The 16195-nt window shown below is 44.3% G+C and overlaps 1 protein-coding gene across 1 annotated transcript in view; it reads left to right on the top strand.

The window, feature by feature from the left end:
• Window positions 1-16195, top strand: part of LOC129731933 (netrin receptor unc-5-like) — a 333354-nt gene that overhangs the window by 233866 nt on the left and 83293 nt on the right. Inside the window, exons 6-7 of the mRNA XM_055692326.1 lie at window positions 8469-8639; window positions 8827-8874. Of these exons, the coding sequence (XP_055548301.1) occupies window positions 8469-8639; window positions 8827-8874 (219 nt within the window). The remainder of the gene's footprint in view (window positions 1-8468; window positions 8640-8826; window positions 8875-16195) is intronic.

Here is a 16195-nt window from a genome sequence, read left to right as displayed (position 1 = left end):
CCAACATGTCATTTGTGCGGACTGGGTAGATAGTTTTGAATGGTAGATTAGCAAATTTTTGTGTGAAGACTCCAAGTTTTTAAATGCATTTTAACCCTAAAGAGAACAAAAGTTGACTAATTCTACAGAATGGATTTTGAAGGTGAAACTATGAACTTTCATCCTAAACGTGTTGTTGTTGCATATATGTGCAAACAAGGAAGTAGGGTGCCTCCAAAAAGTGTTATTTTAGAAAGAAAAAAAACCTGTAACTATTTTCTCTGAAAAGTTAGCAATTATCTATTAGTGTCAAAATATGCAGTTTGAAGATAGATTCCTCTTAGCAGAGTAACTTTCTAGAGGACAAGAAATCTCTAGCATCTATGGTTTCCGACTTACAGATTTTTGTCGTGAAATTTCACGATTCCGACCATAGTGCAGCATTCCGATGGATGTGCCTTGCAGCGTAAGAACAATCCGTGATGACTGCTTTCCAGATACCCTCGTCTTTGCACATCTTTCCTACTATGTTTACCGGAGTAGTATCCGGCCCGCTCACTGTCAACATTTCGCTTCTCACCTGTATGAAACGTGGACAAACGAACACATGCTCAGCGGTTTCTTCCGCGCCCGCACATTGTGAGCACATAGGTGACTCCGCGTGCCCAAACTTTTGCAAAAAAAGCAAAGCCTTGGTGCTACATTCCGGTGCAGGTAATGCCTGAAGCAGCCATGGCCTTACAGTATATGTGTCAGGTAGAAGTTAACTTCCCCATGGCGCCTCTCGATCCATCCGGCTATCTCCGGGATGAGTCGGTGCAAACATCTACCTTTGGTAGAATTGAATCATTCCCCCTGGCCATCGAAGTTGACCTTCTAGTGGTTCGTATACCTCTCGTATCACGTTGCCAGCCAGGACGCATATTGCCTCGTATGACACGGTACCACGGTAACTGGAAATACTCAACGCTTTCGAGCCTACGGGTCCGTCTTACCTGAGTATGGACGTTGCAACGCAGCTTCCGCCTGCTGCTAAATACCGACGAGCTATTTGACATCATGCGCTATAATGCCGCTATAGTCATGGAAGCGGCTTCTTGCAGGCATTGTCCACGTGGCTTCCAAACTTGAGCTTGTCGTCACCTATTACCCCCAAGAGCTTCAAGGATCGCTTTGAGCTGACAGTGCATCCACCGGCACTAATCGCCGCCTTTTGTTCCTATTTACGGTTGTTCACTACGATGACTTCTGTCTTGGATGTGCTAATCCAGTTTCCTGGAGTGCATCCAATCCTCAGCTACGCGTATGGATAGCGCGGCTTTCAACTCGATTTTGCAAACTGACTTGCCGTAGACCTCTGGAGTTATATCGTTCGCAGAGCCTACAATAACCGCTCCCTGTGAGTGATAGCTTCAGATTCAGCACTCCGTCATACATGGCATTACACAGTACCAGACCCAGGATGGAACCTTGCTGTACCCCTGCGGTAATCGGGATTCATTTCTGACCCTCATGTGTGTTGTAGACCAGCACTTGATTCTGAAAGCGGCGTAGGCTATAGAGTCTCAGCTGGCGCTATTGAACGCGTTTTTCACGTCTTGCGTGACAATTGCGTAATAGCGAATGCCTCTTCTTTTACGCTGGAGTGCTACCTCGGCCGTGTTTGTGACGGAGAGAAGAGCATTCACCGTGGAATTACCTTTGCGAAAGCCGAACTGGTTGCTTGACAGACCGGTTTCACTCTCGGTGAATCTCACATGTCTGTTGAGTATTACCCTGTTAAGCACCTGGCCCGCTCTGTCTAGCAGACAGATTGGCCTATATGCAGATGGGTCACCTGGTGGTTTCCCGGTCTTCGGCAGTAATACTAGTCTCTGTCGCTTCCATTTATCCGGGAAGAGGCAGTCGTCTAGGCATTTCTGCATGACCGCCCTGAATAACCCAGGGCTACCTTTATGACCGTCTTAATGGCCAGGTTTGGGATTCCATCTGGTCCCGGTGCCCTGCTCACCTTCAGGGAGTTCACGAACTCAATTAGTTCACCGTTTGTTACCCTGGTCATCTCCTCGACCTCTGCGCGACTGCCGTCACTCGCTACTTGTGGTGACTCAGCAGCCGGAGGCCAGGGGTTTGGCTCGTGGTGTGGGAAGAGACCCTGAATGATCCGCTACAACACCACTGGTGATTGCTTTGCCGGGGCTGATGAGCCTCTGGTCTTGGCCGTAACGACCCTATAAGCGTCACCCCATGGGTTCGAAACAGACTCGTTTACTAGCCTTTCTCGCGTTCTTAAGCGTGACTTTAGCGGATTTGAATGCTGCCTGGCGCTCCGATCTTTGAGCATCGGTGCGCGCGCGTTGCATCTTTTGTCTCGCGCGAGGTCACGCGCTGCGAAGGTCGGCTATCGCGTCGGTCCATTCCTAGGCTGACAAAACCTGGGCATGGCGGCGTCGCACGCCCGCAATAGTGTAGCAATAAGTTTATCCGCACTCTGGGGGGGTCTTCCCCCCTTTAAGGTCCCACCTTGTTACTTCCGCAGATAAATCAGCATCAAAGTGCGATAACTTTCAGCCACGAGTGGTCAGGGTATTGGCCCTACCCGTCGCTTGCTAAGTTGAGCTTGACCAAAGCTTCCAACAGGATTTGGCCCATCTGATTAGTGCAGCGACTTCCCCACTCAACGGCTCAAGCGTTGAAGTCGCCCGCCACCATCAACCACGTAGCCCTCATTCGAGGTCGAAACAATCTCCCGAACCGGGAACTCGCCTGGAGTCTTATCCGCAGTTACCGTTTTCATTTGGGATGCAGTAGGGGTCTAACACGATGGTTGTTTCCGACAACGACTTAGTGGATGCTTGGTATAGCAGTTGCTCAGCCGCGTAGTAGTGGTTCATGTTTGATTGCTTGACCTTCACGCTCGCGGTTTAGTAACCGGCTTGCTGGCCGGGCACTTGGGGCCTCCCGTGACGTGCTTAGTGTCCCGCTTACCGGTATATACCAAGCACTTGGGAGGCGCCCCGTAATCCCGCCCATAACGATCGACCAACCTTCAGCTTGGTTTTCTTCAAGGCTTTGCTTCCTTCAGACGATGGAAGCTCTACAATGCACAATGGTCCAGAAACCAAATTTAGGGGGAAATTTGGGTCTAGAGCTCTATAGCAACATTTTAGAGGAAAACTTTCTTCTACAAAGTTGTTACATATGATAAAGCGCTCATTGAAAAATTATCAAAAATTAGGGTGACCAACATTTTCGATGCAATCAAGTATCTAACTTTATTATCTTTGTAGATAGAAGAAAAATTTGTTCTACAATATTATAGCTCCATTAATTTTAAGTAATTTTGTTAACAAAAGTTTTTCTCTATCTTTGAAAACTACCGATTTATATTGAAAAAACTTATTTTACGCTCTAACTTTTTTATTTCAAGCTTCATCTCAAAACTGTCTTCAAACGACTTTTAGAGCTTTTCAAGAGAAACAATTTGCAATGCTGACATCGTAAATATCTCAATTTTACTCAAAGTTATTAATATTTTTCATCAAAAAATATGCGTTTTTCATTTGTATGTCATTCATTTTGGGGCAAGCGTAAAAAATACTTCTTGGTCTCATTTTGAAGGGCATACTTGACTCTATAAATGGAGGAACTTTTAGAAATATGTTGTTTTCAAAATTTGAGTAAATTCAATTTAAAAACAAGACGAAAATTTCAATAATTTTATTCATTATGCATATAAAAGCACCCAGATTTATTTTTTCTTATAACTAGACGTAATTACCTTTAATTTGACCCAAAAAGATCGAAAATCGATCTACTGGTTCAAAAGTTTTGATTTTTTTTAATATTATATACATCGAACACAGTCGTTTTTTATGGTCACCCTATTTCGAAGTTGGTCACGCAAAGTGGTTAAATTGTGTACAAAATCGCAGGGATGCATCTATGTTGAAAATAATCAAACCCGTATTGTTTCCTTCGGTTGTTAAGGGGACCAGCTCCGAAATAGGGTGACCATAAAAACGGCTATATTCGATGTATTTCATTTAAAAAAAATCATAACTTTTGAACCAGTTGATATATTTTCGATCTTTTTGGGTCAAATGAAAGGAAATTACGTCTAGTTATAAGAAAAAATACCAAAAAATAAATCTGGGTACTTTTATATGCATAATGTGTAAAATTATTGAAATTTTCGTCTTGTTTCTAAATTGAATTTACTCAAATTTAAAAAACAACATATTTCTAAAAGTTCCTCCATTTATAGAGTCAAGTATGCCCTTCAAAATGAGACCAAGAGATATTTTTTACGTTTGCCCCAAAATGAATGACATGAACGCATATTTTTTGATGAAAATATTAATAACTTTGAGTAAAATTGAGATATTCACGATGTCAGCATTGCAAATTGTTTCTCTTGAAAAGCTCTAAAAGTCGTTTGAAGACAGTTTTGAGATGAAGCTTGAAATAAAAAAGTTAGAGCGTAAAATATGTTTTTTCAATATAAATCGGTAGTTTTCAAAGATAGAGAAAAACTTTTGTTTAAAAAGTTACTTAAAATTAATGGAGCTATAATATTGTAGAACAAATTTTTCTTCTATCTACAAAGATAATAAAGTTAGATACTTGATTGAATCGAAAATGTTGGTCACCCTAATTTTTGATAATTTTTCAATGAGCGCTTTATCATATGTAACAACTTTGTAGAAGAAAGTTTTCCTCTAAAATGTTGCTATAGAGCTCTAGACCCAAATTTCCCCCTAAGTTCGGTTTCTGGACCATTGTGCAAAGGCAACCAGGGTCCCGGAGTGACCTTTCGGAGACGAATCGCCTCTACGGCCACCCTGACACCGCATTTCTTCTCAAAGGCTTCGCACCATTCGGTGTTTTCGTTCAGGTTTTGAAGCTGGAGATTCACTTCCGGAATGAAGGCCTTGATGAACTTGTACGTCCTTCCCCAACACTTTTTGGGCTACCTCTTTGTTACCTACCTCCCTTCCTCTTCGCATCTTTACGTAGTTCAAAAATCATTCCGCCGGGACGAGTTCAACGAATAATTTCGGAGTAACCTGAAGGAAACACTCAACGCCACCTCCTGAGCGTTCATCACTGTTCGTCGAAGAGCGGTTAATTCCTCCGACGTTCTTATAATACACCAGAAAATCGGACGAGATGGATGAGCAAGTTTGCAGGCCCCGTGGAGTGTCTGCTCCAAAAAAAGTGGCTCTGTAACGCCGATTGTATAACATAACTGGAAGTCGCAGATATGCCATGTGTCGGATTGAGAATAGAAATGTCAAGCGGAGCTTCCATAGTGCTGTATGCGTTCCGAGTTTCAGGTAGAAGTAATAGGTGATGCTCTCCTGTTACCGGCAGCCACGTTATGGTTTCGGAAATTCGGTAGGGTGGTTTGATGAAGCGTCAAAATAACGTTCGGAGACGGAAGAACATTGACGAGTTCGGGAAAATTCGTAGTCAATTGAGTGCGGGAAACTTCATCCCTTGGAAATCAACCTGGGTCAAAATAATACTTGCCTGACTGTGCAGGTTGAAAGACCCTGTCTCGCCAGGGCCGAGACGGGTTAGAGGAACGAACCCTACAGTGGGCGCGATTGGGTTAGAGGAGTCAGAGACTTCCAAAATACTTTTCGCGGTGCGTATCAGACTAACTGGAAAATCAGCAGTTAAAACTTCCTCTGTTACAGGTGATTGAGCTGAATCGAAAACCGGCATTAATGGTCCAAAAAGGGCTGGCGTAGTGGAGGCAGCTGGAGTGTCGGTTAAGAACCCAGCAGCTTAGGTATCAGGCTTACATCTTTGAATTCCAGTGCGACTCTGACTTTATATGAAATTTTTTTTTTATTCTCGCTTGTTTTCCGTCGGTCTAGTTCCGCCACTGTTGTGGCCAATCACCGACGCCCAGGGAGGCGACTCCACACCCAGGACCCTAACTCACGACCCGTTTATCAACGGACCGGCGCCAACGGCTTTACTTCCTCATGCGATGGAAGAGATTTTTCACCTCAGAAAATCTCCCGGTGTCGGCTTGGATTGAATCTAGACCAGTCGGGTTGGTTGTGAGTGGATCACGCCACCTCACAACCATCGACACCTTTGTCGGCGGTGGGATTCGAACCCAGGCGTCGAGCGTGGTTGGCGAAGACGTTACCAACCACACTAGGCCCCCGCTCATACTTTAAATGAAATGAACTCGAGCGTCCTGGGGTCGATACCATTTTTGACCAGTGAGACCACTATATGCTCTACCGATTTGGTCGAACTGTTGTTTTACAAGGAAACGCATGAAATGTGTTGTCTTTCCAACGAATTCATTGTGTTAAGTAGAATTTAGTCCCTATCTTGCCTCTGCCTTATCTGTGATTCTTAAATCGTGATTTAGAATTGAATGTTTATTGCTTCTCATATTTAATGACGAAATAAATGTTTACGTAAACCTGTTCATTTTATCAAATCAATGCTTTACCACGTCTTCAATAGAACAAACAATATGCTGTGTACAGTTTTGTTTTATCACTTTCTGATAATATCAGTCATACCAACAAAATAACTATTTTACAAATCCTATTTTTAGAGGCACACGTTTGGGACAAAAGGTACCGCAAAAACAGAACAAAAAAATCATTGTGTCACAGAGCATTATTTTCGCCGGCCAGCTTGATTCACTCGGGATTTACATTATTTACATATAGTATGCGCAGTATTTTTAACCATTCTCTTCTTCACCAATCACAATGCCGTCCCGTCGGTGATTTACGGTAATTGTTTTTACATCACCACAGTGAAAACAAAGCCATTTTACATCTGGTCCAGAGCCTGACTGAAGGCAGAGGTATAAAACGGATTTGGAAATCACTCGCGGAACCCTGCGGATATTACCAATTACCGACATCACGTGTAAATTTGCATCGCTGCACTCGTCAACTGGCGTGAAGTTCCCGCGCGATGAGCTCTGCCAAAACGTTGTCAGGAGGAACGTTAAAAAATTTACAGTTGAGTACGGTTGCAGTGGCAATACCCTCCACCGATCGGGTTTCCAATTGTTACAGTCAATTCATCTGAGAGGCGTGCAATTGAAATCAGATACCTCCAGAGGGAGGATAGGCATGAGCACTCGGCTTTGACGGACACGATGGTTCAGGATCGCTCGAGGGCGAATGTCCCGTAATCTGCCGCTCCGAGTCGGCCCGATTTAACAGCCACTCCAGAGCAGTCCAATCAATTCCCACCCTGAACAACGTGGCCACGGTCGGATCCACCTCATCGCAACCGGAGGGAATTTTCCAAAGCCAATTGCTATTCGGTGCCATAATGACAGCTGTGAGAGCGCTATTTTCTCATATCATCAATTGCATGTCGCGCCTTTTTCCATGCCGACCTGCCCGCCACCGTGGCTGCGGACCGGTACAAATTTGAGCCGTTCTGGTGCTGCCAAACCAGAAAGTTAGGGACGGGATGGAACACGACTAAGTTCAGTGCAAACCTTCAGAGCTGTTGCCAAGCCGGTTTCGTCATCCATGATGCACCGCGTCGCGAGAAATCGCGAAGTTTCTCTTCGCTAAGGGCGATTTGCGGTGCAAATGTTTCTCATATTTATTTCGTTATGGTCAGAGCAGAAAGTTTCACAATAGCTAAATAGGTATTAAGCCTAAAATTGTATTCATCAAACTTTTTGATATCTGATTTAACGATATAATAAAGGCGCCAACTCCAAAGGCTTTGCGTCAGAATCTCTCCTTCGGATTTTTTTTTGTTTCAAGAACCGTTCGTACACCAACCCACTCTGCTCGCAGCTACAGCAGCATAATGTTACCACTCTAACAAGGTACATTGAGCTGCCGTAAGATTAATTCAATTATCAACAGCTCTTTACCCACACCGTTGAGCAGCTCCAAGTGCCGCTTGCAACGTGAAGCGTGGAATCGACCAAAAACCCCTCAAGGGTCCCAAAATAACAAGCACAAATAACACCCTGCTGCACCCTGCAACCAGTGCTACTTTTCAACGTTCAGACGTCCGGTTTGATTTGCTGGTAGAGCAGAACGGTTTTATTGGGCACTCATTTGACTCCTGCTTCTTCTGAGTGAGGTTAGACTAACGCGAGGGATGAGTAGTTCAGGGTCTTTCGGAATGATAGTTTAGCAGCTCTCACCATCCGGCAGTTGAGTACGAATTGATTTCGGCTCTTGACATGATTCACACCTTCTAATTATCTTTCCCATTAAATATCGTGCCCCGCGCTCGATGCGGCTTGGTTCTGTTTTTATGTTGCGATGCCCGGTGATTGACTCGGCAAATTGTCCCACTGGCCTAGTGCTCTTTCGCCACAAGCGATTGTTAAGGTGGAACATGTTATTGGGTTGAAATTCGAATTACGCAATTCGGACCAATGAAACGCTAACGAGCATTGAATTGCCTATTGCCAATCTGACAAATTGAGTAATAATTTGCGTTCAACGTTTTATTTGCAGTCAACGGCGGCTGGAGCCAGTGGAGCGCCTGGCTGGAGTGTCGTTGCCCCGGGAAGCCAGTGCAGGGGCGAAAGCGAACCAGAACGTGCAGCGATCCGATTCCACTGTATGGTGGTGCTCCCTGCGAAGGGCCGAATCAACAGAAGACGGCGGACTGTGTCACTTGCCCCGGTAGGTTGTTGCGTATGTGCGCATTAATTGCAGACAAATGAGAAACTAATTCCGGACTACTTCGTGATAAGAGCGAATCCTTGCTTGTTTTCCTATCTAGTTTCGCCCTAATCACGAAGTAGTCCGGAATTATGATACAATACTGACCGATCTCGTGCGTTTCTCTGTTGTGCTTTCTCATTTGCAGAGGATACTCAAATTATCACACCCAACGGATTCGAGGATAACACCTTCGGTAAGTGAATGCTTGTGCGATTATTGCATAATTGATGTCACTGATAGCTGTAGGTGGGGATATTAATTTTTTTCCTTATTTTATGTTCTTTCAATGAAGTGTAAAAGCTACCAACAACTTCAAATCGCGAATATATTGTAGGTTCTTTTGAAAGTTTAACTCATTGGAAATCTATTTTTCTAACATCAAATAGTTAGCTTTAATTCTAAAGAAACTAATATTTTACATTTCTTTGTATCAAATACTGGTACTGAATTGGTTTCCAGTTAGTTTTTGTCTAAGGTCTATACGCAACCATCGTCATTCAAAGGGATAAGCATATATTGTCTATCGGCAGCAAAAACTTGGTGCGTGGAACTTTTTTCCTACCGCGAATTTTCCAACTGCATTCATTTCTATGAGTATCTCTTAAGTTTTTCCGTCTGAACCAATTCACTCTACAAGTCCATTGCGTAGTGTTCCTTTGCAAATACAATGACCACTATCTCTCTGGGCTGTAAACAGCCATTGTCACGAATCTCGAGTTGCGTTTAAATGACGCACTACAATCGCACAGCAGATGGCCCGATGCTTCGCTTTCGCAGAACTCTTCAGATTAGATCTAGGACCTCATTTTCATTGAATACTTAGTTTATACTAGATTGAGGAGGGGCGTCTTGATAGTACGAACCCAGTTTTTTGTTCTATTTGGGCTTAAATCAATTCAAAATTATCGGAAGTCGATTGGTTTTGTCTGCGCTTGGACATCCTAGCTTATGAGTGCTTTTGGCAAAGCTGTTAGGCATCAAAAAAACCCACCTATTGAAGTCAAGAAACGTATGGTTGAAGCCATTCGGAGGTCTCTCGAAATGGAAACTCAAGAAGGTAGGTTTTTCCATACAAATTTTAATACAAATTTGAAATGAGATGCGCCAAATGGAGACAAAACCGATCGATTTCTGCTGGGTTTTGGATTGTTTTTGGCCCCAAATGGAACCAATAAAGCCTCCCCAGCTGGTCTCAAGGTACGATGCTGGCCTAACAAGCCATTCGTCGTAGGTTCGAGTCTTGACTCGGGGGAGACTGTTAGTGTTAGTAGGATCGTAGCGCTAGCCCCGCAATTGTCCTGTACACTTAACGGTTGGCTGCGAAGTCTGTGTATAGTAAACAGAAGGTCAAGTTCCGAATCGGAATGTAGCACCAGGGCATTGCTTTTTTGGAACCAATAAAACAAAGTTCTGGAAAATCGATCACTTTGCCCACCCTAGTGTTTACAGGTGCAACGTTGTGTGGTGGAATGTATACGGTGTTGTCAGATTATTGTTTTATTGGTGTGAACCTCAGCCTCGCACTACCAAGTTAATTATGAAATTTTTAAGAAGCATTTACAGTTACCTACATGCAAAAATTTTACTTTTTACTTCAAAAGCGATAGCAAAAATTTCCCTTTTGTAACAAATTTGTTACATAAAAAGTAATAAAATTCATCTCCAGTCAAGTAACACCAATTTTCCAATAAATACTATCGTATATTTCGCTTCTTGTTTCGACGCCTTTTGAGTTCCGCTGACGCAGTGACTGTGCTAGTTTTAGCTCTCTTTTGATAAGTGAGAAAAACATTTACAGTGGTCTCCTACGCATACACGCATTTAAACACATGTGGAACGCCATGTGCCCGAGCCTGAGCAGAGGCTGTCTGAAGCAATCATGGCCTGATTGTTGCTGTTTTATCACTGCGAAAGGAACCATTCCCACTATTATCTGGTCATTGAGAAGGATATTCTGGTACCTCGTATGTTCCTTATATCTCGTTGCTCTAAGCACTTTTCATTCACCCTAATGGCGATGCTGAAAGGTATCATGACAAAACTCTAAGGCACAGGAGCCTGTGGGTATGTTTCAGTTTACCGCTGTAGAAGCGCTAGGTACCGCTTTGGACATAAAAAGTAATAAAATTCATCTCCAGTCAAGTAACACCAATTTTCCAATAAATACTATCGTATATTTCGCTTCTTGTTTCGACGCCTTTTGAGTTCCGCTGACGCAGTGACTGTGCTAGTTTTAGCTCTCTTTTGATAAGTGAGAAAAACATTTACAGTGGTCTCCTACGCATACACGCATTTAAACACATGTGGAACGCCATGTGCCCGAGCCTGAGCAGAGGCTGTCTGAAGCAATCATGGCCTGATTGTTGCTGTTTTATCACTGCGAAAGGAACCATTCCCACTATTATCTGGTCATTGAGAAGGATATTCTGGTACCTCGTATGTTCCTTATATCTCGTTGCTCTAAGCACTTTTCATTCACCCTAATGGCGATGCTGAAAGGTATCATGACAAAACTCTAAGGCACAGGAGCCTGTGGGTATGTTTCAGTTTACCGCTGTAGAAGCGCTAGGTACCGCTTTGGACCTTACTGGCCAAGCATACCTAATTATGCACGAAACCAAGATCTCGCTTACTGCCAGGTATTCGGCATCTTTCGAGATAGTGCTACAAAATCCACAGCATCCGGCGTGTTTGCACTTCGTGAAAGCGAACTTGTTACTTGCCAGACCGGTTACACTCTCCGTGTACTTCACCGGTTTTTTTCAGGATATTCTTCTCAAGCGCCTTACAACAATACAATATCGCACGTTAGCCTGGGAGGCTAATGCGGTCTCGATCAATTAGATTAGTTGAGAGAATTCGTTATCAATATTGTTTTCGGTACATTTTGCGTGTAGGATAAGTACAACGATACACCGTCATGCTTGTCATTCTCCTCAGTATGTGAAAGGAGAGGAGAAAAAATTCACCGCGCACTTCCCTTCCAGTATGTGCCTGCGTGTAGCAAATGCCTCCACCACACTGTTTCTTTCTCCACTCCAAAGTGTCTCAACCAGCTTACAGAGAAACAAACACACTTCCAGCTCACCCCACATCTGATAGAAACAAGAGGGGTGAATCACTCTACAGAGAAAACGCAGAAGTACACAACAGTGTCCACTGGCTAGTAGTCCGGAAGGTGTAAAAAAACCTAGCGGGCAACAGTGTAGTCCTCGTGTAGCTACACTGCGAAAACGCATTCCACCAGTGTAAATTCGACCGGCACGAGCGGCACGAGCAACGCAGTCTATTTTTTTTCTCCCAATCTCTTTTCCTCTCCTGCCATGCTCAAGAAACCAGCTGTGAAACGCACCGCAGATAGCTCTGCAGTGTAATTATTGTGCGTGATGTCCACACGCAGTTGTTTCCGCAGTGCAAGATGTTCTCCAGCACTCTAGAGGTTTTCTGAGGAGAAAAGACAAGCATGTACACCGTGTCCCAGTGCTGAGTCGAGAAAATTTACAGCTCGAAAAGATCCTCGACCTGATCGGGAATCGAACCCGATATCACAACTGTGTGGGAGAGCTAGCCAACCGACATCGCTAACCACAGAACCACGGGGACCACAAGGGTCTCAAGCGCCTTACTCGCAGTGTTCTGCAGACAGATAGCTTTATACGCAGATAGGTCCCCTGTTGGCTTCCCAGTCTTCGGCAATAGGACTAGTCTCTGTCGTTTTCACCTGCCTGGAATTGTCCGGGAGGCACTTGTATCGCTGTCTTGATGGCCAAGTTTAGGTTTCCATCCGGTCCCTATGCCTTACTTATTTTCTAGGAGCTGGTGATCACGATGAACTTCTCATTCGTAAAAAGCTTCTTCCCAGCCTCGGAACGACTGCCGATGCCGTCGCTCATGAATTGAATAGCTGGCAATTTGGCCGATGATTTCTGGTCTATGTTTGACATACTGGAATGCCGAACGTGAGACTCAATAGACGGAGGTCAAGCATTGTACCCTATATTCTACGGATTACGTACGTTGCATCATCCGTCTTTCCAGGCTGGCGAGTCCTAGGCATGATGTTGTCGGACTCCCGCGTTGATGTGGCAACTAATTTTTTCTCCAAGCCTCCTCGAATACCTCATCATCGAAACGTTATATCTTCCACCCACGAACGGATGGAGTGTTCTCAAGTTATAATCTACACTCTAGCAAACCTACTGGTGGTCGCTATTGGTGTTGCCATCATCTACCCTATAGTTCATGATCAGCCTTGGGCTGGAGAACGTCACGTCAGTGATCGACTCCTCACCTTTTCTGCTGAATACACCTATAGAACCAACGTTGGCTAGATCTATCTATAGCTATGAGCTATAACAAATTTTCTTACAAGATCGAACCGCTCGTATTGCGACTTCCCCACTCAATATCCCAAGCGTAGAAGCCACCCGCCACCACCGAAGGCTCCATAACTGCCAGATCGACCATCTGGACAATTCGATAGACCAACGTGGTGGAGGGCAGTCGTCCACCAATCCGTCCTGGACTGGCGAACTGCTCGACGTTCATTTGGCCGCCATACTAGACTCATCCTCAACCCAGTTACCCTATCCGGTAAATCTGTCGACGGCTGAATATTAATTGCTCTTTCCCGGCAGGTACACTTAAGATGGCAGCCCCACTACGGGAATAGGAGACCTCATGCCAAACACCTACTGTCTCCGTAACCGGCCGAACCGACAGAGAAGGATTGCTGACTGATTTTACAGCACCGACTTTTGGCGCGAATTAAGGAACAAGAATTACAACATGGATTGTAGTAACATTAGCATAGCAGAGACAGCTGGCACAACCCACCAACGAGGATCTACGCATGAAGCTCGAAATCCTGGGATTGAGCGAGATCCGTTTACCAAACTTTGGAGAACACAAGCTGCCGTCGAGACAGGTACTGTTGTATTCTGGCGTACGACGTGAACATGATCCCCCCGATAACGTCGAGTTATTTGTAGAGTTCTGTGACAATAACTAATTAGTCAAAGGGGTTCGCTCGTTCCCCATCGACCAATGCACAAAATCCCGTGGGTATCCCGTGATGGACAAACCGAGAATCAGATCGACTATATCTGTTTAACCGGAAATGGAGACGGAGCCTTCCTGATGTCCGGAATAAACGTATTGCCGAAATCGCGTCTGATCATCTCCTTCTGATTGGTAAGATATAGCATCGCAACGCGCGGATTCAGTGCTGGGGGGAGAGGCTTGTGCGACGATATAACACGCCAACTAGGAGATCCAGCTGTGAAGAGATAGTTCGTGGACGAACTGGAGATCAGTGCAGGGGATATTCCGGAGGGTGGCAACTTTGTTGCTTCAAGGTCGTCTAAGGACGACATCAAGAATGCCTTTATCGATGTTAGCGAAACTAATCTTAGTCAACTGCGCACCAAAGGAGTGAGTGGATCGCAGATAAAACCTGACAGGAGATTACTAATACCATATAGATCACCTAAAGAGCCAAAAACGAAGCCCCTCAACGAACAGAAGTTCTGAAAAGAGAGTTAAACGCTCTTGTATACGGGACAAGAGAGCGTAAGCGGACTCCCGGGATGGTTAAGGGGAGAGAGCCACAGTAAACGTCGATATTCATCTCCTCTACGACATCTCACGACACCTGAGTTTAGGGATGCCCGTGAAAGACGCGACCAGACAGCTACCGACCGAGGTGACCAGTTAAAATGTTGATTTAAGCACTTCGGAAAACTTCTACAAGTTTCGGCTGCCAACCAGCCATCAACATCTCATCAGAATCCGCCGAGGGTGCGACTTATCAGTCGTGTAAACTCCGAGGTCATTCACTGCGGAAGATCGAAGCAGCTATCTGATGTACGAAATCCAACAAAGCTTCCGGGGTCGATCGCATATCAGCTCAAAGCTGACACCATGCTATCCGCAAGAATACTGCATCAACTTTTCTGCAATATCTGGGACACCACGACATTTTTGGCCAACTGGATGCAAGGTGTCTGAGTTAAGGTTCCCAAGAAGAGGGATTTGACTGCATGAGACAATTAGCGAGGTTACTGTGCATTGTTCTTGAAGTCCTGTGCAAAGTTAACCTAGGTCGGATACAGGAGAAGATCGACGCGACGCTCTGACGGCAGTAGGCAAGATTTTGTGCCGGACGATCCTGTGTTATTCTGGTGCAAAAGGCAATCAATTCCAGGAGTCACTATATTTGTACAGACTAACAGACACAACACTGGAACCTAGCTCAATCGCCACAAAAATATTCATTTCAAATTTTCAATCGAATGACAGTCATCGCGCGAAAACGTCGTCTGGGGCGCTGTCATGCAATCTCATACATATTTTGTAATTCCCCATTTGACACATGCAGTAACGCTGGCGCAGATGTCGAAATACATGACGCCGCGCGAACACGACAGCAGATGGTGCTAGTGTTACTAACTTAAAGTACTGGAATCATCCAAACGATGATTTTATTGAAAATTTGCTTGACGTGTTATGTATGTTAGTCTGTGCTATCACCATTAAGCACCTCAACGATTTTTATTTGGCTGATGACGTTGCATTACTAGCACAACGGCACTCGGACATGCAGAGTACGCTTCTCGGCGGGTGGTCTCAAAATCAACGTTAACACAACCAAATCGTTGGATGTAAACGTGGACAATCGTAAAGTTCGATAGTAGAAGTAGGAAATTAGTGGAGAAGGGCGAAAGCATCCAATATTTCGGCAGCCACATAACCATAGGTGCAAGGATAAAGAAGGCTAGGGCTGCTGTTACGCGTCTTCGAAACGTATGGAAATCAAATCAGATAAGTTCGCATATATATACTAGTATACGCCAGCGAGACGTGGTGTGTGTCAGTGGAGAACACCCAGAAGCTGCGATACATAATTCGTGCCTGATGGACCCACAACTAGATTTCAAATGTCGGGATCCATTGCCGGTACCTGCAGAAAGCGATGACCGGAAGCTTTGAGACTCTCCTCTCAATACATCGCGAAAACAGAGAATTAGGGGAACTGCTCCATTATTCTTCTCAGCCCCTATATTCATCTCATACAACATGAAAACACAATTGAAACAGGAAAAAACGCAAATTCTCTAACTATTCGCTAATCCATGGAATGGATTCTTCTTAGTTCAGTTTATTCGTCTCATAAAGCAGAATCCTTAAAAGCACTAAATTTGTATATTATAGTCGGGCATCTGTACTCGAAAACTCATTTAATTCAATCACCTACCTTAGAAAATAAGATCCGCGCATTGCTCTACACGGCTACAACGGCACTCATTCAGCAGCCAATCAAAGTTTTTTTCATCACTAGCGGACCACTTTTTATTTTAATCACTAAACGAAATCACTCACTACACTAAGAATACTTTAATCTTTGAAACGTTCACCTCAAATTTTCAAGAACAAGCTTGAATTAGCAGAAATATATGAGATGAATTTATACAATTTCCAAATTTCAACTGTATATATGTTCATCTGTTTTTACT

The sequence above is a fragment of the Wyeomyia smithii genome, chromosome 3 (genome assembly GCF_029784165.1).
Source record: "Wyeomyia smithii strain HCP4-BCI-WySm-NY-G18 chromosome 3, ASM2978416v1, whole genome shotgun sequence".
Taxonomy (NCBI): domain Eukaryota; kingdom Metazoa; phylum Arthropoda; class Insecta; order Diptera; family Culicidae; genus Wyeomyia; species Wyeomyia smithii.
This window is presented reverse-complemented; position numbering and strand designations above follow the sequence as displayed.